Source organism: Stigmatopora argus, chromosome 4 (assembly GCF_051989625.1).
Source record: "Stigmatopora argus isolate UIUO_Sarg chromosome 4, RoL_Sarg_1.0, whole genome shotgun sequence".
Lineage (NCBI taxonomy): Eukaryota > Metazoa > Chordata > Actinopteri > Syngnathiformes > Syngnathidae > Stigmatopora > Stigmatopora argus.
The window spans coordinates 2,269,303-2,291,035 of NC_135390.1; the positions used below are offsets into that span (position 1 = coordinate 2,269,303).

Here is a 21,733-nt window from a genome sequence, read left to right on the forward strand (position 1 = left end):
ACAATGAAAATGATGTCTTAATTTGTTGAATATTTCTGCAAATCTAATTGTCTGTGTAACCACAAAATTCCCCAGGTGATGCGAGTAGAATTAAGAACAAATAAAACCAGAGCTTCGATGAGCTATAATGGGCCTTCAGACTCCTGGCCACATTATTACATAGAGTGCTTAGATTTATGGAAACACAGGGGCAAAATCAACAAACTACAGTAATACCTTGACATACAAGTGTCCCAACATACGAGATTTGAGATACAAAGAAAATTCCGCGCAAATTTTTGCCTTGATATACGAGACAATTTTGAGATACGAGCATACCAGATGATGGTTCCCGATGCGGTAGATCGCCTGAGAGTAAGATTTGATCCAGTCTGTTGCTTTCCGTCGGGCCTGAACAATGAAATCTTTGTACCGCGACATCGCAGTGTACCCAGTGCAATACCTATTTTGAACACGCATATTTGACTCTTTCTTGTGTGGTGCCAGCAGCCTTGACTAACATAAACGAGTTCTCACAGCTGCTCGTTAAGTCGTTCTTTTCACCTTCAACACATGAAGACGCTTGTGACAACTACGCTTCAATTTGGTGCCCTTTGTTGGCAATGTCTCAGCTCCCCTCCCTTTGAGTGAGGAACCCCCTCCCTGCCACCACCAACAAAAGTTTGTGTATTTTAAGAGCAGCAACCACAGCTGTCTCTCACTAATGCAATGGTATTCAAATACCGTGATCCTTCAGAACCCCGCGGCTTCAGTACATCGCATTTTTTTTATCTTAAGTATTAAAAAAAGTTCCAAAAATGTCAAAATCCATGCTGAAACTCGCAAGCGAAAGACAGTGGATAAAAAATGGTGGAAGTCAAGCCTCCGCTTCTTCTTAGGCGCTGAATTGGGTGGCACTCAGCGCTGAAGAAGAAGCGACATTTCACCGTAGAAGAATGACCGAGAAGCACGACGTCTTGCCATTTAGTGGTTTCTTCGGATTATATTATGAATCGCACACTACCTGTGGAGAAAGATTACGCGAAGGCTATTCCAGCTTTGTTTAGATTTTGAGTCACCGTTGAAAATGCCACCTAAATATTGTTGTTCCTTAATATGCTAAAGGCGTAGCACGCCTTTGCGGCATAGATGAATCTACACTTTTTTTATTATTTAAATCAAGTGGAGAGGAACTATTTTCACTGTGAGCACAGTACTTAAAGTATTTATTTTTTTATTTATAGATTATATTTAGATATTAATACATTACATTCTTTTCATCTACACTTCTTGATAATTGCACTTATGTACTTGTATTTTTGTATAGGCACGCAAATGTAGTGTGGAAATAATAGTAACGAAAGGGGTGATTTTACTTCGTGTTTTTTTTATTATTGCGGCCATGTTTGGCCTACATTATATTCAATATTTGAGGGAATACTGTACAGTTAAATTGTAAATTGGTGGTTATGAAACATACATTAACATACAGTGCCTTGTGAAAACATTCAAAACCCCTTGAACCTTTCGCCACATTACAGGATTTAAACATAAATATTTAAGATTTAATTTTTTTGGGACAAAATATTCAACTGGAACAAGATTTATTGGATATTTTGGGGCGTGCAATATTATGTGGCCCCCTTGCATAGCTCAAATATAAGAGTTTTTTTTGCATTGAAATAAGACTGAAAAAGTGTCGCTTGGCTTAGATTCAGGGTCTAGACATTATACCCATTCACAATGCTAGATGGTGCCAGATATCGTTAAAGCGAATGCAGAAAACTTTGATGGTTACCGTATTTACTCGCATATAAGCCGCACCCTTAAAATTGCCTTAAAATTTTTTAATTTTACATATTCTCGCACATAAGCCGCCCCCCTGATTCACTATTTTCACCTCCATATTCATGGTTTTAATAGGGAGTACAAATGTGTTGCTTTGAAGGGAAAATCTTAAGACAAATCATCACATGTGGTATTTCTGAGATACTGTATGAATCAATAAAATCATACAAAATTATTCAATTTGAAAAAAAATAAGTCTATCTTGATGAGAACCTGATGCTTTACAATTTTGTTACCAGAGGTTTAAGATGTTGTGGCGGCCATATTGCTTCTAATCTAGAAATATCTAAATTATTTCGATGGTTCACATTAGTCCAATAAAAAAAAATCAAAGTTGAATTTTGTTTTATTTCAAAATCAGGGTTACTCGCACCGGCCCAGTCAGAGCAAATTTAACTAGGTTTAGATGGCAGTGCCCTAGGTAAGATCGCTGCCCGGGACCTAGGTAAAATGGCTGTGCCCCGAGCGAGCAGTGGCGGGAACGTGAGTTTTTGCCGTTTTATGCAAAATACGCACGTTTTTTTTCCTTGAATTTCACTCATAGACGTCAAAATAAATTGTGTTTAGCGTTTTATCTGTTTATCTTTTCTCTATTTTGAAATAAATGACCATATCGGGGGCAGTCGCTTGTGTCATGACGTCATGGCGCCATTTTGGCTTGACGTCATCGTGCTATGTATGTTGTGTTTTTAAGGCTGTGCCCTCGATTTAGTCATCATTTTTCGTCCGACAAAAGCGGCTTATATGCGAATAAATACGGTAATTGAATTGAATGCCTTAATTGTCATTATACAAGTATAATGAGATTTAAAGCTTTACCATGAAGTGCACACATATAATCAATAAATAAGTAATAAGTAGTCAACATAAAAAAATACAGTCATACCTTTACTTATGAAATTAATTGGTTCCAGAAATGTTTTGTAAGTTGAAAATTTGTTGTATTTTGGTCAAGAGACAGCGTGTCATTCTAAGATTATGACTTCTGGATTCACAATTATAGCGTGCAGAAGAGTTATTGAGATTTAATTAAAGGGTCATGTTGTAGCAGTCTACAATTTATAGAATGGAAAATGAATCTAAAGTCGTACCTCTACTTAGGAAATTAATTGGTTCCAGAACTTTTTTTGTAACTTGAACATTTTGTAAGTAGAGCAGTACTTTATAAAGTGTCAAATTCGTTCCACAGTCCTCACACAACTACCAACTAAACCCTTTAAAATTGGTCAACATATCCCAATTTTTTATGAAATATGTGAGAAACACAAAAATGAGAGAAAATTATAAGGAAATGATTCATTAATGTCTTAAAATCAATGACAATCTATGTTGAAACGCAGGGGAACAGAGAAAGCTAACGGTAGGCAACAGAGATAGGGAGCACACAAACACATGAACAAATCTCATAAACGCAACATTAAGAATTCAAACAGCAACATTAAGAATTCAAACAGCAGCATTAACAACATTTATCAACAACAAACATTAACGATTTGCGATTTTGTTGGAATTAAATTTTTCACCCATTTTATTAGTCGTTACTGGTTCTTACGTGTTTGGATTTAAGTTGCCCTTCTGCAGTGCTGGTTGACAGACGTTTAGAAAAAAAAATTCTATCCAAAGATGATTCCCTTTGACGACTTAATAATGTTTCTATAATGCAACAAATAAACGTCATCAACGTGGGCGATCGCACGACCCGTGAACACTTTCTGGATATGTTTGATCTACAAAGACAGAAAGTTCGTGAAATTTCTCCAGCATTTCTTTGATGTTTGCTGTTGGAATGCTTGCTGTTTCCTCCTCGTCCGCCTTCTCGTTATATTCCTATGTATTGCCGAGTGGTCCATTAACTCAAGAGAGTTCATTTTTATACCCCTCGACCAACTTGTCAATGTCCTCATCGCTGACCACTTCTTTTCATTCGCACTGGTAATTTTCTTGGGAGGCAGGATGATAAAAACAGAAGCAGCTGCTTTATCCATACTTGGAAAAACTCAACAAAAAAACATTGTCAGAACTTCATGACGATGAACGGCGGTCAAAAGTACAGAGGAAATTCTTGAAATATGGATAGTGGTTGTTGTGAGACAGCCAACTAGAGCCCAGTAGAGTGTAGCGAGGTTCTTAAGTGAGAATCAAAGCATCTGCGACAATTTCAAAATGAAATAACTGTTAAGGTCTACCGAGGAGTCTTCCCCATACATCAAAAGACCATACCTCTTCTTAAACTTTTCAAACCAGCCCTTGATTGCAATAAAACCACGATGCTCACTCGCGGGACTGGAACGAGGCGGAGGTTAGTCTTCATTGTCCTCGTCGGCAGCTAAGGTATCATAAAAAGTCTTGGCTCTGGTTCTTAACATGTTGGTATCCAGAGGAATGTTCTCCCTTACATTTCAGATTCAGAGCGATAGGGAATTCCCATCTTAACGATGATTTCATCCCTCGTGGTAAGCACTCGCTTGGTGTCCTTTGAAAAGGATATCGCGGCCATCTTCGGAATTTTTGCTTCTTCTTTCTTTATGTAATGCACAGTAGATTCATTAATATCTTAATGGCGTGCTACATGGGCATACCTATTGCCCGCCTTCAGCATATCGAGCGACTTCACCTTTTTCGTCACCTTCATCATCTTTCATTTTTTCTTGGGCTCATTTGATGCCTTATACGAACGACGCAGGATGCAATAATAGCATGAGATACATACACATTGCACAGGTATAAAGGCTGATATTTTAGCGATCGACCGCAGGACCTTCAATCAGCCTTAACACTACTATTGGGATGTGCTGACAATGTAAAGGAGCACATTTATCAAGGCTACTCGCGTCTGTCCAGTCAGAGTACGTTTATACTGCAGTGGGATGGCGACACCGTGAGCGAGCTGTTGCAAGTACCTTTTACGCAAGATAGGTTTAAAAAAAAAAAAAATCATTCATAGCGTTTTATGTTTATCTTTTCTCTATTTCCAAAAAAATTACCGCATCGGTCGCATTGTCTTGCGTCATGACGCACGGGGCGATTGCGTCATGACGCAACCGGCCATTTTGTCGTGACGTCACGGCGCCGTCAACTTGCAGTTTTTTTTGAATGTTGTGTTTTTATGCGCATAGAAGTCATACCTTCGATTCAGTCATCATTTTTTTGTCTGACAAAAGCGGCTTGCTTATATGTGAGTAAATACGGCATTCAGCGTGTCTTTCTTTTATGGGGGCAAGTAATTCCACAAAGGGCGGCAGTGGATGCAGGTTTTTGTTCCAACCCATAAGAGAAAACCTTTCCACCAATCTGGTATGTCCAAATATCCAAGCAACGCCTTCAGCTGACGGGATCAATCCAACCCTCAAAAACTATTTTATGGCTATAAAACCTCTACTGCAGCTACAGCTGCGACGCATAAAAAACATCAATAATACCTCATAGAATTGAAATATTATTTAGGAATATAGCCATATTTTACTCACCAAAAATCATTTTTACCTGTACACAATATCCATCCTCCTTTCTTTCCTCCTTTTCTATCGCTGACTGAATCAATGCAACCCTCAAAAACTATTTTATGGCTATAAAACCTCTACTGCAGCTACAGCTGCGACACATAAAAAATCATCAATAATAACCTCATACAAATGAAATATTATTTAGGAATGTAGCCATATTTTACTCACCAAAAATCCTTTTTACCTGTACACAATATCCATCCTCCTTTCTTTCCTACGTTTTTATTTGATTTTGTGCTGAAAATGTTCATTCCCGGTTGTGACAAGCTTGCTTGCTTTGGAGTTGTCCGACCTTTCTTAATGATGTCCAGCTTTTTTTTCTTGGAAAGTCCATCTTGAAAATGGCTTTGACAGTAAATCTGCAAACAAATCAATTTCTTCTCCTCCTTCAGCCATTGCGGATTGGCAAAACCGCTATTAAATCAACATAACAATACATTTGCTTGTGCAGCTCGCTGCAGATACAGTTTGGTAGCTCTGGCTCGTCTACTCTATCACTAACCAATCATAGTAGGTGAAAGCGATGACGTATCCCTACGCCTGCGAGAAGGCAATGACGTATCCCTACGCCTGCGAGAAGGCCTTGGTGTCACCAAATCGAATTCTGATTGTTAAAGCAACAGTCTTATCGACGCTTGTTTAACAGAACTGATTGTGAAGGCCTTGAGGCAGATTTCTGGCCCTGTCAACAAATAATGGCTGAAATGTGATTGGTTGAATGCTTCAATATGAAAACACATCTGGAAGCAGTGCAACCAGGGGGGAAGCAATTAAAGGAAGCTAACAGACAATTTGGAATTATTTAATAAGTATTGATGGACAAAATATAATTAACATCAGTCTGTGATTCAGATATTTCTTAGGCCAGCAGATAAGGCCTTGAAGGCCCTGACGGCACACCACTGTTAAATATACAATTAGTGGATTGTAGTCAGGAGCTTCTTGTTTCAGCAGAAATCTAATTGGTTATACTCTCTGTGTTGGATCGGTTTGAACAAAAACCTGGACCCACAGCGGTCCTTGAGGACCGGATTGCCCACCCTTGTTCTACGGTGAAGTATGGATTCTTCTTCAGCGCTCAGTGCCACCCAATTCAGCCCCTAAGAAGAAGCATAGACCTGACTTCTGCCATTTTTTAATCCCCCGTCTTCTGCTTACAAGTTTCAGCGAGAATTGTGACATTTTTATGAACTGTTTTGTGTATACTTGATATAAAAACGCGATGTACTGAGGCCGCAAATGTTGCAGCTGATAAGTGGCGAATGATGACAGTAGTCAACATAAATCAGTTGTCAACATGAATAAGTGGTCACACAAATAAGTAGTCAGGTACAAAAAAAGCGACTTAAGTGGTTTGCAGACTATGGCGTTTTAGTGCAAGTACAAGTTAAGAAATTACTCTAGATTAGGTCCTCTGTGAAGAACTCGAGTTGATGCAGTTATTGCAGTGCATTCACTTACAAATGTGATAGCACTTACTTTACATATTTAAATGTTCAGATAAATGATCTATAGATAATAAATAGGCTCTCTTCGTAACAGTCACTCCTGGGGCCTTAAAATGTTGTCATTTTACATAAATCTTTAAAAAAAATAAAAATCTCCTCAAAAGGACTTACGAACTACGTATAAGGCCGACACACATCAAATAAGTTTTACCTGTGATGGGGTAGTCCACGTATCGTCTGGTTTTTCCATCATAGTATTCAGTTCCTTTGACAACCACTAGATGAGCAGGAAAGTTTACACCCCAAGCCAGAGTGCTTGTGGCAATCAAAACCTGAGAATGCAGACAACTGTGGTCAGTTGAAAAATGTTCAATGAGTGTTCACTTGTGGAGAAAGACATTTCTATTGCACTGGGCCATCATGGCCTCAACAAGAGAACAAACAATGTAGTTTCTATAAAGACATCCAGCTCCACAGAGAGGACATATTTTCCCAGTGATTTGATTTAGAGCAGAAAAAGCACAATAATACTGAAAACATACGCAACTGGATGGACTACTTGATTGATTTGGATGTTGTGACCAAAGTCAAATGCCTTCCGGTACACCAAAAATCGTCGTATCGGTCATCGATACTGGTATGAATATCAGATTGGGACATCACTAAATGAATTGAATGCCGTTCTTGTCAATATACAAGTAGCTTAATCACACAAATAAGTAGTCATAAAATAATTTATATACAATAAAAATTATGGTAACATGACTTCCGATTTTACAATCAGAGCAGCCCAAAGTCTTAAATAACTTGGTCCCCTGGGAAGTGTTTTCTGTATATTCATGTTGGAGTCTATAATTTATATCAAATTAATATTAAACTTGATATTAGGTAAAAAATAAAAATCCTACAAATGTGTGCTCCATAGTCCACGCACCAGATTTTCACTCCTATAGGGCTCACCAACTTAAAGGCGCTGTCTTAGTTGTGGGTGAAATTTCTGTATTTTGCTCAAGGCACTTTGGCTAAATTTGCGTAACATATGGTAATGCTAGCATGAAATATATGCTGCGCATCGATGATACTGTATGTTTTAAAAAGGCACCAGAAGCACTCTCTCTCTCTCCCCCTCCGTCCCGGTCCCGCCCCCTCCCCCTCCTTTCGCACTCTCTCACGCTCTCTCTCGCGCTGTCTCTCTCTCTCTCGCACGCTCTCTTTCTCTCTCTATCGCTTTCGCACTCTCTCTCACGCTCTCTTTCTCTCTCTATCGCTTTCGCACTCTCTCTCTCGCACGCTCTCTTTCTCTCTCTATCGCTTTCACACTCTCTCACGCTCTCTTTCTCTCTATCGCTTTCACACTCTCTCTCGCTCTCTTTCTCCCGTACTCTCTCTCACTCTTGCACTCTCTCTGTCTCTCTCTCTGTCTCTCTCTCTGTCTCTCTCTCTCTCTCTGTCTCTCTCTCTCTCTCTCTGTCTCTCTCTCTCTCCCTCTCTCTGTCTCTCTCCCTCTCTCTGTTTCTCTCTCGCTCTGTCGCACTGTCTCTCGCATTCTCTCTCTATCGCATTCTCTCTCTATCGCTCTCGCTCTCTCTCTTTCTCTCTCTTTCTCTCTCTTTCTCTCTCTCTCTCTCTCTCTCTCTCTCTCTCTTTATCGCTCTCGCGCTGTCTCTCTCTCTGTATTGCTTTCGCACTCTCTCTGTATCGCTTTCTCTCTCTCTCTCTCTCTCTCTCTCTCTCTCTCTCTCTCTCTCTCTTATCGCTCTCGCGCTGTCTCTCTCTCTGTATTGCTTTCGCACTCTCTCTCTGTATCGCTTTCTCTCCCTCTCTCGCGCGCTCTCTTTCTCTCTCTATCGCTTTCGCACTCTCTCGCATTCTCTCTCACTATCGCACTCGCGCTCTCTCTCGCACTTGCGCTCTTCTCACATTCTCTGTCTCACTATCGCACTCGCGCTCTCTCTCGCACTTGCGCTCTTCTCACATTCTCTCTCGCACTCGCGCTGTCTCTCTCGCAATCGCTTGCTCTCGCGCTGTCTCTCTCGCGCTCTCTCTCGCACTCTCTCTCTTGCGCTCTCTCTCCCTCACTCTCATGCTCTCTCTCTCGCACTATTTCTCTCGCTCTCTCTCGCACTCTCTCTCTCTTGCTTGCGCTCTCTCTCACTCTTGCGCTCTCTCTACCTCTTGCGCTCTCTCTCGCTCTCTCTCTCTCACGCTTTCCCTCGCTCACGTACTCTCGCGCTTGCACTCACACTTTCTCTCGTACTCTCTCTCTCGCACGCTCTCTCACTCTCTCGCTCTCACGCTCTCTCACTCTCTCACACTTGTGCTCTCTCTCTCGCGCTCTCGCTCTCTCTCGCACGATCTCTTGTTCGCTCTCACGCTCACTCTTTGCACTCGCGCTTTCTCTCTCGCACTGTCTCTCTCGCACTGTCTCTCTCACACTGTGCCTTGATGCATTATTTATTTTTGGTTCGTCACATTTCTAACTATTGTACATCATTGATCAAGGCCTTAAAACTACCATTCTGCCAGTGATTTCTAATGACTAAATAAGCATTATTAGGCCAGCGCCATATAGTTTTACCTGGATCTTGCAGTTGACAAAGAGTTCCTCCACAGTCTTTCTGTCTCGCTCATGCAGCCCAGCGTGGTGCATACCAATTCCAAATGCCAAAGTTAATTTCAAGTTAGAATCCCGTACCGTGGCAATGATGTCTTCAATCTACAGATGGACCAAAAGTAAAAAATAATAAAAGTGTCAGAATTAATAATTCATTGAAGATGATGTAACTTCTTATAGAAATGGGAGATTACGAGGCTCTTTGCCGAGTACCAGTTTTGTTTTCAGAACCAGAAAGATCAAATTATAGTTAAGTGAACATTAACTGCTAAATGTTGGAAAACGAGATTTTATTTGAGATGTTTCAGTCTCTTTTAGAATTATTCATTCTCTTTAAATAGTGATATCTTAGTTGTTTTCTATTTTCTGCCATGTACATACATAGACATACATATACAGTTGTGGTAAAAAGTTTACATACACTTGTGAAAAACATAATGTCATGGCTCTCTTGAGTTTCCAGTTATTTCTACAACTGATTTTTCTCTGATAGAGTGATTGGAACAGATACTTCTTTGTCACAAAAAACATTCGTGAAGTTTGGTTTATGATTTTATTATGGGTGAACAGAAAAAAGTGATCAAATCTGCTGGGTAAAAAATATACATACAGCAGCGCTAATATTTGGTAACATGTCCCTAGGCCATTTTCACTTCAATTAGGTGCTTTTGGATTGGATAACTTTATTCGTTCCGTATTCGGGAAATTTCGTTGTCACAGTAGGAAGAGGGTGAGGATGCAGAAAAAGGAAAGGCATTTTAGATATAAATAGATGGGTAATAAGTAAGTTAATAAATAAATATATGAATAAATATATAAGTAAATAAGCGTGTTGCTGATATATATATATATATATATATATATATATATATATATATATATATATATATATATATATATATATAGGTTCATTAATAGATATACTTTAATATAAGAAAGACATCGGAGCACATAATCCAGCGTTATCTTGCAAGTGAGAATCAATCCTGCCTCGTCCTCGTCACAGATCATTCTCAAGAAACCAATCCTCTCCTCTCCATTTAGGTGCATTAGAATCAAAACAATTAAGGTTATCTTATTCAAAACAATTGCATAAGCATTAACCCGAACAACACAATTAATTGATTGATTCGATTTCGCCATCTGCTGCGAAATCCAAGTCAAAACAATTTAAGAGTCCTTCACAGATCTTCATTGTGACTTGCGACTGGGTGAGGGGTCAAAGTTTTAATCCAAGTCAACAGTCCTTGGATCCAGGGACTGGGTTGGATGTCAAGTCAACAGTCCTCGGATCCAGGGCAAAACAATTAAACGTCCTCGGAGCCAGCTGCAGGGGGAAGTGACCTTCCGGTAACAATTATATTAAGCGTTTGTCAAGCTTATAATGATTAATATTTCACACATACATATAATGATTAATATTCCACACATACATATAATGATTAATATTTCTTCGTTGTACGCACATAATAGCACCCAAAATAATTCCAACATTTATATATGTACATATACACGTGTGCATACCAGTGGCGGGCCGTCAGGGCCTTCAAGGCCTTCTCTGCTGGCCTAAAAAATATCTGAATCATATTATATTTTGTCCATCAATACTTATTATTCCAAATGGTCTGTTAGCTTCCTTTCATTGCTTTTCCCCCTGGTTGCACTGCTTCCAGATGTGTGTTTTCATATTGAAGCATTTAACCAATCACATTTCAGCCATTATTTGTTGCCAGATCAGATCTGCCTCAAAGCCTTCACAATCAGTTCTGCGGGCTCTGCTGCATTAAACTAGACTGTTGCTTTTAACCAATCCGATTTCGAGTTGGCAACCCCACAATGCTTTTTCATATGCATTAGCATTTTGCTGGCTGGGATATATCATTGCTTTCACCAACTATGATTGGCTAGTAGGCGGGCCAAAGCCATAGTGAGGAGGCCAGAGATCGCAAACTCCACCCACAATGGCCGACTCACAGCAAAAACAGAGGCAAAAACAAATGGATTGTGTTGCAGATTTGCTCACAAAGCTATTTTCCAGACGGACTTTTCCAGAAAAAAATGGATATCTTTAAGAAAGGGCGGTCAACTCCGAAGCTAGCAAGCCTGTTACAGCCGAGAAAATGGTGTGTGCGCCACTTTCAGTGCGCTAACTTAGCTGCACAAGCAAATATATTGTTGTGTTGATTTAAAGCCATTTTCAAAATGGACTATGCCGGAAATATGACAGGACAGGCTCGACTTTCATCATTAGCTTCGATGGCGATAGGAAAGAAGGAAGAAAGGAGGATGGATATTGTGTACAGTTAAAAATAATTTTTGGTGAGTATAATATATTCCTAAATAATATTTCAATTGTGGGCCCGGTTCTGATATCTGAAAAGCTCCAGTGTTTGTATTTAATCACTAAATGCTGCTAGGATGTGGATTTTACCCCAGTTTAATTTTTGCCGTTTCGCCATTGACGTCCATCGCTGTCTTTTCCCGAGGAAATTACCCCCCTGGCCTGATTGTAATGTCTCAAAAGCTCCAGTATTTGTATTCAATTAATAAATGCTGCCAGTAAGTGGATTTTACCTAATTTTAGTGCATTTTTTTGTCATTTCACGTATGGACGTATCGACGTTCATCGCTGTCTTTTTACCGGGGAAATGATACTCCGGGCCCGGTTCTGATGTCTAAAAAGCTCCAGTATTTGTATTTAATCAATAAATGCTGTTTTCGGCTGGATTTTACCCCATTTTCGGGCAATGTTTGCCTGTACGCCATTGATGTTCATCGCTGTCTTTTCCACGGAAAATCCCCCCCCTGGCCTGGTTTTAATGTCTGAAAAGCTCCAGTATTTGTATTTAATCATGAAATGCTGCTAGGAAGTGGATTTTACCCCATTTCTGTGCATTGATTTATTGATTATTTTTGTGTCGCAGCTCTAGCTGCAGTAGAGGTTTTATAGCCATAAAATAGTTTTTGAGGGTTGGATTGATACGTTGAAGGCGCTACGAGAAAATGCACCAACCGCCACTGGTGCATACATATATATATATACATACATACACATACATAAATATATAAGCACATATACATACATACACAGATGTACATGCATGCGGTAGGTTTTACTTTTGGTAGCAATCCACAATCATCTGGCAAGCTTCTGGTTGAATCTTTGACCACTCCTCTTGACAGAATTGGTGCATTTCAGTTAAATTTGATGGCTTTCTGACATGGACTTGTTTCTTCAGCATTGTCTACTAGTTCTCAACGGGGTTTAAGTCAGGACTTTGGGAAGGCCATTCGAAAACCTTAATTCTAGCCTGATTTAGCCATTCCATTACCACTTTTGATGTGTTTGGGGTCATTGTCCTGTTGGAACACCCAACTGCGCCCAAGACCAAATCTTCGGGCTGATGACTTTAGGTTATCTTGAAGAATTTGAAGGTAATCCTCTTTCTTCATTATCCCATTTACTCTCTGTAAAGCAACAGTTCAATTGGCAGAAAAACAGCCCCACAGCATAATACTACCACCACCGTGCTTGACGGTAGGCATGGTGTACTTGGGGTTAAAGGCCTCACCTTTTCTCCCCCAAACATATTGCTGGGCATTGTGGCCAAACAGCTCGATTTTTGTTTCGTCTGACCACAGAACTTTCCTCCAGAAGGTCTTATCTTTGTCCATGTGATCAGCAGCAAACTTCAGTCGAGTCTTAAGGTGCCGCTTTTGGAGCAAGGGCTTCCTTCCTGCATGGCAGCCTCTCAGTCCATGGAGATGCAAAACATGCTTGACTGTGGTCAAAAGTTTACACACACTTGCTCCAAGTGACTTTCCTGACTTATTCAAGTCAAGGATTCGCTTTTTCAGATCCATGCTGAGCTCCTTTGACTTTCCCATTGTAGCGTTTGTGGGCGTTTGCATCCAATGAGCCCTATTTTAATGGCCTCAGAGAAGTCACCAGCTGTAGTCACCAATAACCACTCAAGAAGTTAAGAGGCCTTGCTATGAAGCTCATTTCACTGACACAACTTTCTAAGTCACCAAAATTGCTAATTCGTGTTGCTGTATGTATAATTTTGACCCAGCAGATTTGATCACTTTTTCTGTTAACCCATAATAAAGTCATAAAAGAACCAAACTTCATTAATGTTTTTGTGACAAAGAACTATCTGTTCCAATCACTCTATCAAAGAAAAATCAGAAATAACTGGAAACCCCAGAGAACCAAGACATTATGTTCTTTACAAGTGTATGTAAACTTTTGACCACAAACGTATAGACAGACAGAGACACAGACAGACAGACACACAGTTAGATAGATAGATAGAGAGAGAGAATACGAGAGAGCGAGAGAACACGAGAGAGAGAGAACAGGGGATATATATATATATATATATATATATATATATATATATATATATATATTTATATATATACTGCCGTTTAACCACTCGTTGATGTGAGAGTATAAAGATTCCTTGAGTTATATTTCAGTTTGCTTTGTTTTAGACCATACTTCTCTCTCGTCCTGATGCAGCCACTGCTTAGGGTTGTCTTCTGTTGCTAGGTATGCAATGAGGTCCAGGGCTGTCAGTCGGGTTTGACGTCGAGATGAGACAAAGATAAGCACTGGCTTTGCTGGAGAATGACTACGAATTGCTGTTAAAAAAAATAACAGCTTTGTTTAATAAAATGTGTTGCTTTTTACATCGTTATATTATTGAAAAACAAAGTAGGATTTTATAACGTTTCTATTCTTAAAAAAATAATCAAAGTCAAAATACATTAAAATTGTGCTACCTTCCCAGATTAAAAAAAAAGAATGAATGGTAGGGTAATTGAACAATCCAAATGATCCATAGGTATGAGTGTGTGCGTGCATGATTGTTAGTCACTGCTCTGCAATTGGTTGGCAACCAATGAAGGGCGTACCCTGCCGACTGCCCATTGTTTGCTGGGATAGGGTTAGCGCATCGGATGCACAGTTCTGAGCTCTGGAAGTCCATCCCTGGTTCAGACCTTGCTGCATGAATTTTCCCTTCAAGTAACACATTTGTACTCCATATTAAAACCATGAATATGGAGGGGAACATTTTTAATCAGGGGGCGTCTTATACGAGAGAAATTGTAAAATTCAACGATTTTAAGGCAATTTTAAGGGTGTGGCTTATACCCGGACGCGGCTTATATGTGAGAAAATATGGTAAATACAATGTGTCATTCATTCATTTTCTGAACCGATTTATCCTCACAAGGGTTGCGGGGGGTGCTGGAGGCTATCCCAGCTGACTTCGGGCACAAGGCAATGGGGACACTCAATTGGCGGCCAGCCAATCGCAGGGCATGAGGAGACAAACATCCATTCACGCTCACACTCATACCTAGGGGCAATTTAGATTGTCCAACCAGCCTAATATCGATGTTTTTGGAATATGGGAGGAAACAGGAGTACTCGGAGAAAACACATTGAGGCCCGAGAGAACAAGCAAACTCCACACAGGTGGACCGACCTGGCTTTGAACCAGGACCCCAGACCTGTGAGGCTGACACGCTAACCACTGAGCCTTTTGGCCACCCTATGAGGTGAACATTTTTCAAGTATAACACGAGCATGTGCTGAGTACCTTCTATAATCACCCTTCAACAGTTATTCCATGTACCCATCAGTTAAATGGTCCACCAATCATCTGGTATTCATGGGAAAAAATTGAAAAACTGCATTAACTTCTCAGTACTTGGTAGTTTTATTAAAATTTACTAATAAAATATGTACAGTAATCCCTCGAATATGGAGGATAATTTGGACCAGACATGGCTGCAATAATCAAAAAACTGCGTAGTAGGATCACCCCTATTATTACTATCATATTACATGTTTTCGTGCCTATACAGTGGTACCCCGACATACGAGCAATTTGAGATACGAGTAAAATTTTGAGAAAATATTTATCTTGAGCTACGAGACAAATTTTGATATAGGAGCAGACAGAGGACGTGAGAGGCTGCTCATGATTACATCATGGGCACTGTCTCTCTCCCCGCAACTCCGTCGTGTAATGTCTCTCTGGTCACAACTGCCTCGTGTAATGTCTCTTCAAGCACTGGGCGGAGCGTTGCATTTTTTCAGTGTTTTTTCTCCCGTTCGTCAGTGTGAATGGCATATATACTATTTCTCGTTGGTAAGTGGTCGTGCGTTATCCTATTGTGAGGAAATTTGTGTGCATCATTTTCAGAATATTTTGAAGGGAATACAAAAGCAAACAACCCTCGATAGGTTGCATCTGAAAGTCCGGGTGGAGGCGGGGCAAATGAAGCCAACCCGGGAGAAGAAAGGTATCAAAATTTAAAACAAAATTAGAATTAACTTTAGTGTAAGATTAGATTAAATTTGTTTGAGTATCTGCATCGTAATCCAAAATCATTTAAAAAAATATGTTATGTTACGAGCGCGTTACCGTGCAAAAAGTATATATATATAAAAAAAAAAAAATATATATATATATATATATATATATATATATATATATATATATATATATATACATTAAGTACTGTAGTCACAGTGAAAATAGTTCCTCTCTGCTTAATTTACATTAAGAAAACAGGTTATTGGAGTCTTTTTCGTTAGATTTGAAAGGCATTGGATCATCGCTGAAATCTTCAGGAGGCGCTGTTGGGAAGCTTTTCAGAAGGAGCTTTTGTGAGAGGTTTTCGGCGAACAAGGAAGATGTTGATGGGGTTGTGACCGCTGTTTCTTTTTTGGTACAAACATGCTTTTATCAAAGACATGAAATTGTCAAGTCGATTGCCATATTGCATGGCTATGACCATGTTGTCGTCAATCTCTGGGACACTGCTTCAAAATGTGAGCAATATTGAATGTTGGTTGTCGATTTATCAACGTACGTTATTTCCATCATTGTTTGGGTGGAAATTAAACTTTCACTTCGTTCCTCTGCACCGTCCAGTCGTCAATTACCCGTCCAGTGGGCTCTATTTTCAGATAAGAGCAACGACGTCAGCCCGCTGCTCGGATTCAAATGGAAACTCAACTTCCATGTTGCTGCTCCGGGGCAAGGGTGATGGCGTTCGCGGTAATGTCGCCCCAAGCTTGCAGTTTCAAACATTTCTGGGAAATTCCACCATCAGCTCCGCGACCACGAGGCTCCCGGAGTCTTGCAAAGCGAGTTCTATTTTTGGTTTAGGACCACGGCGTCTGCCGTAACATCGCCGTGTGTCAGGAGCGGCCTGTTTTGTCCCTCCTGACGTGCCGTCAGAGAGCAGCTGCAGTCAATCTGCTGATTGCTTCCTGTTTTGGTATTTAACGAGCAATGAGTCATAGTACCATTGCCGGATCGTTACTTCTGTTCCAGCATGCGCCCAGCATGCTGTTGTTGTTGTTGTTGTTAGGTCACCCAGGCGCCTGAGGATTACCCTCAGCAGCGCTAGATCTGTCACTGGAACGCGGATTAGTTCATCCAGGGGGTAGCCGGAGGTGTGGGGCAGTGTGAATATCTCTGGCTGGATGAAAAACGTAGGGCGCCACGTTCCTGGGTGGCAGCTCTGGGTGGTTTTGTTGGATTCGCAGGCCGCGGCGGGCGGCCTCTCGGGAGACACCTCGTGAAGGCTCCAACTGTTGTCTCCCCCATGCTGCTGTTTTGTTTCCAAGCCATTGTTGATTTATAGGTCCCTGTTGATTTATTGAAGGATGTCGTTTGAAGCCAACTGCCTAGATTCAACTCCTGTTTCCCGCGGCTGGGTCCTAATATATTCCCGATCGTAACAGAACGATCCGACCATAATGGACCCAGCGGGAGGCCAACCACGCTCGCGACGCTCTCGTTGACGCCAGCCACCCTTTTCGAAGCCCCGCGACCACATGGATTTAGCGAGATGTCCCCAAAGTCTTTTGGGGAGTTTATAATGGACACGCCTTGGTGTGGGCACCTCAGAGACGTTCTGGCAGCGGAGGAATCCCGACTAGGAGGTAGTTCTGAGCCTCCATCCACCTTTAAACCCACCCTCCGCTCAACGCGTCGCACTGGGCTGCCAGCACAGCTAAGTCATAATACCAAGGTTCCGACACCCCCAGTTCATCGCCCCAGTTATTTGAATTCAGACTCCAGCGAGCTTTTTCCTCAATGGAGGGAGAATCCCCAGCCTCCATCGGCCCCGTTGGAACGCCAAATCTTTGTCGGTTGGGACTCTGACTTTTCTGAAGGTGAGGACGGCCAGGAGCTAATAGATTTGTATGCTGGAGATTCGGACTCGGACAGTGATTTTCTTAGCCGATACGGACTCCGATACGCTCCACCGGAGGATGTTGACCAATACTCCTCCGATTACTCCGACCTGGATTACCCCGATCGGCATCTGCCAGGTCGGCTGGCCATCTACAAGGGACCACCGCGTGGCGGCCGGCGGGGAGGCTCAGGTAGGAGTTTCGAACACCGCCCGTCTTGTTTTTTTGGGGAGGCGCAGCAGCGAGGTCTTTCACCTTGTCGGCTGGCCATCTATGATGGGCCACCACGTGGCGGCCGGTGTAAGGTGTCGCCCTCCCGGAGGAGGCGGCGAGCGCTGCGCCGCAGGGAGAAGCGGATGGAGGGCCTGGACGCTCGAGCCCCTGACCAAGCTCCTCGCCCGACCACGCCTGTCCAGGCGCCTCTCCCGACCACGCCTGTCCAGGCGCCTCTCCCGACCACGCCGCTCCAAGCTTCTCGCCCGACCACGCCGCTCCAAGCTTCTCGCCTGACCACGCCGCTCCAAGCTTCTCGCCTGACCACGCCGCTCCAAGCTTCTCAAATTCCCGTGCCTAAGCCACGCAAGTTACTCCCTTTGCCATCTGGGCCGACAGTTGCACCCATGCCTAAGCCACGCAAGTTACTCCCTCTGCCACCTGGGCCGCCAGTTGCATCCGTGCCTAAGCCACGCAAGTTACTCCCTTTGCCACCTGGGCCGCCAGTTGCACCCGTGCCTAAGCCACGCAAGTTACTCCCTTTGCCACCTGGGCCGCCAGTTGCACCCGTGCCTAAGCCACGCAAGTTACTCCCTTTGCCACCTGGGCCGCCAGTCGCACCCGTGCCGAAGCCACGAACCAGGCTCCCGGTGCCGGCTGGCCCGCCTAGTTCCAGTCTGCCCAGTTCCAGTCTGCCCAGTTCCTGTTTGCCCAGTTCCTGTTTGCCCAGTTCCTGTTTGCCCAGTTCCTGTTTGCCCAGTTCCTGTTTGCCCAGTTCCTGTTTGCCCAGTTCCTGTTTGCCCAGTTCCTGTTTGCCAAGTTCCTGTTTGCCCAGTTCCTGTTTGCCCAGTTCCTGTTTGCCCAGTTCCTGTTTGCCCAGTTCCTGTTTGCCCAGTTCCTGTCAGCCCAGTTCTTGTCTGCCCAGTTCCTGTCTGCCTAGTTCCAGTCTGCCAAGTTCCAGTCTGCCTAGTTCCAGTCTGCCTAGTTCCAGTCTGCCAAGTTCCAGTCTGCCAAGTTCCAGTCTGCCAAGTTCCAGTCTGCCAAGTCTGTTCCTGTTTTGGTATTTAAAGAGCAATGAGTCATAGTACCATTGTCGGATCGTTACTTCTGTTCCAGCATGCTGCCGTTTTGTTTCCAAGCCATTGTTGATTTATAGATCCCTGTTGATTTATTAAAGGATGTCGTTTGAAGCCAACTGCCTAGATTCAACTCCTGTTTCCCGCGGCTGGGTCCTAATATATTCCCGATCGCCCCGCGACGACGCGGCGCGATCGTAACACAGTGGCTTGTTTTTCTGAGAAAAAATCCCACCTTCACCAATGATCTCTGCCGTCCAATTCACCGATCAAGCTCTATTTTCAAATAAGCGCCATGCCGTCAGCTGTAAGGTCGCACGGGTCTCACATTTCTGATAAAAATCCCTCACAGAGGCTCCAAGCTGCTCAGAAAGCTCTTTTTTCAGATAAAAATGACGGCCACTGCCCGCTGTCCGCCATTTTTGGACAGTTCGGGTGAGCATAATATTTTCAGATGTTAGAATGGGCATGACTGACTATGTTCATATATATTTTGGTTGTGACGGATGACTGTTTTTGAACTTGAAATGATTCTACAAAATGTTAACAGACAAAGAAGCACAACGGATGATAGTTGAACATAAGTTTTCGGGTCACTACTAGGGTTTCCATCCTGTGGCAAATGCTACCATCTGATCATAGAGATGCTAGAAGACATCTGGAGTAACCATAATTGGGTCCTAGCCACTTCAGATGAGCAGAGGCTCAATTCTGAGCCCTTAATTGATTACTAAGCTTCTCAGCGTATCTCTTAAGGAGTCAATGGATAGCATTAAAAGTAGCCTTGATAAATAAGTGTATATGCCTTTAATATTTAGATGTACCTTGGAAGGTGGGTTTGTTCATGGTGGCCATGCGGGGGCAGTAGTGTTGTCCCGGGAAACCCTGAATGTGCACCTCCAGTGGTACAGGGCGAACAGAAGGACGGAAATTAAACAAACCCACCTGCAAAACAAGGATATGGAGAAACAGAAGGGAGAAAAGAGAATGCACAGTACAAGTATATGAGCAGCTGGCATTACAAAGCCCCATTTGGTAGTCATTTTTTTATCACTTTCAGTTAGATACTGAGGTACAAATTGCGATTCCAACTTGAAAGCTATTATTCAGATATATATGTAATGTGTTTTGGTGGTGTGGAATAGCTCGATGTCAGCACCATTGATACTAGGTCAGCGATTACATTTTATGTTTATCTTTAAATTTCCAATAAAGTGCAGCAAAAAAACAAGGCCGCGAAACAGCTTTTAAACGACCTGAAAGTATGTATACGGTGGGGCAAATAAGTATTTAGTCAACCACCAATTGTGCAAGTTATCCTACTTGAAAAGATTAGAGAGGCCTGTAATTGTCAACATGGGTAAACCTCAACCATGAGAGAGATGTGGAAGAAGAAAAAAAACCAAGAAAATCACATTGTTTGATTTTTTAATAATTTATTTCCAAATTAGAGTGGAAAATAAGTATTTGGTCACCTACAAACAAGAAAGGTTTTTGGCTGTCAAAGAGGTCTAACTTCTTCTAACGAGGTCTCCACTCGTTACCTGTATTAATAGCATCTGTTTTAACTCATTATCGGTATAAAAGACACCTGTCCACAACCTCAGTCTCTCACACTCCAAACTCCACTATGGCCAAGAACAAAGAGCTGTCGAAGGACACCAGAGACAAAATTGTAGAACTGCACCAGGCTGGGAAGACTGAATCTGCAATACGGAGACCGCTTGGCGTAAAGAAATCAACTGTGGGAGCAATTATTAGAAAATGGAAGACATATAAGACCACTGACAATCTCCCTTGATCTGGGGCTCCATGCAAGATCTCACCCCATGGCGTCAAAATGATAACAAGAACAGTGAGCAAAAATCCCAGAACCAAACGGGGGGACCTAGTGAATGACCCAGAGAGCTGGGACCACAGTAACAAAGGCTACTCACGAACACAATGCGCTGCCAGGGACTCAAATCCTGCAATGCCAGACGTGTCCCCCTGCTGAAGCCAGTACACATCCAGGCCCGTCTGAGGTTTGCTAGAGAGCATTTGGATCCAGAAGAGGACTGGGAGAATATGTTATGGTCAGATGAAACCAAAATAGGACTTTTTGGTAGAAACACAAGTTATCGTGTTTGGAGGAGAAAGAATACTGAATTGCACCCGAAGAACATCATACCCACTGCGAAGCATGGGGTTGGAAACATCATGCTTTGGGGATGTTTTTCTGCAAAGGGAACAGGACGACTGCTCTGTGTAAAGGAAATAATGAATGGAGCCATGTATCGAGAGATTTTGAGTGAAAATCTCCTTCCATCAGCAAGGACATTGAAGATGAGACGTGGCTGGGTCTTTCAGCATGACAATGATCCCCCAAAAAAGCAAGGGCAACAAAGGAGTGGCTTCATAAACAGCATTTCAAGGTCCTGGAGTGGCCTAGCCAGTCTCCAGAACTCAACCCCATAGAAGATCTGTGGAGGGAGTTGAAAGTCCGTGTTGCCAAACGACAGCCCCACAACATCACTGCTCCAGAGGAGATCTGCATGGAGGAATGGGCCAAAATACTGGAAACTGTGAAAAGCTTGTGAAGACTTACAGTCTCTCAATCTCTCACTCACTCGCATTCAATCTCTCACTCTCGCTTGCATTCACTCTCTCACTGTCTGACTCACTCGCTTGCATTCAATCTCTCTCAGTCTGACTCGCTCGCATTCAATCTTTCACTCGCTCGCATTCACTCTCTCACTGTCTGACTCGCTCGCTCTCACTCTCTCACTCGCTCACATTCACTCTCACTCGCTCTCACTCTCTCACTCACTCGCTCGCTC

At 42.4% G+C, this 21,733-nt stretch overlaps 1 protein-coding gene across 2 annotated transcripts in view; it reads right to left on the reverse strand.

Moving 5' to 3' along the window:
- Positions 1 to 21,733, reverse strand: part of ascc3 (activating signal cointegrator 1 complex subunit 3) — a 228,603-nt gene that overhangs the window by 37,317 nt on the left and 169,553 nt on the right. Inside the window, exons 28-32 of one of the 2 annotated variants that reach the window (XM_077599237.1) lie at positions 19,739 to 19,859; positions 13,900 to 14,042; positions 9,357 to 9,494; positions 6,990 to 7,110; positions 11 to 5,689 (exon numbers count right to left, since the gene is read on the reverse strand). In XM_077599237.1, the coding sequence (XP_077455363.1) occupies positions 5,628 to 5,689; positions 6,990 to 7,110; positions 9,357 to 9,494; positions 13,900 to 14,042; positions 19,739 to 19,859 (585 nt within the window). In that variant the 3' untranslated portion in view covers positions 11 to 5,627. Of the gene's footprint in view, positions 1 to 10; positions 5,690 to 6,989; positions 7,111 to 9,356; positions 9,495 to 13,899; positions 14,043 to 19,738; positions 19,860 to 21,733 lie in introns of those variants that run through there. The other variant, XM_077599236.1, reaches the window with a different exon arrangement.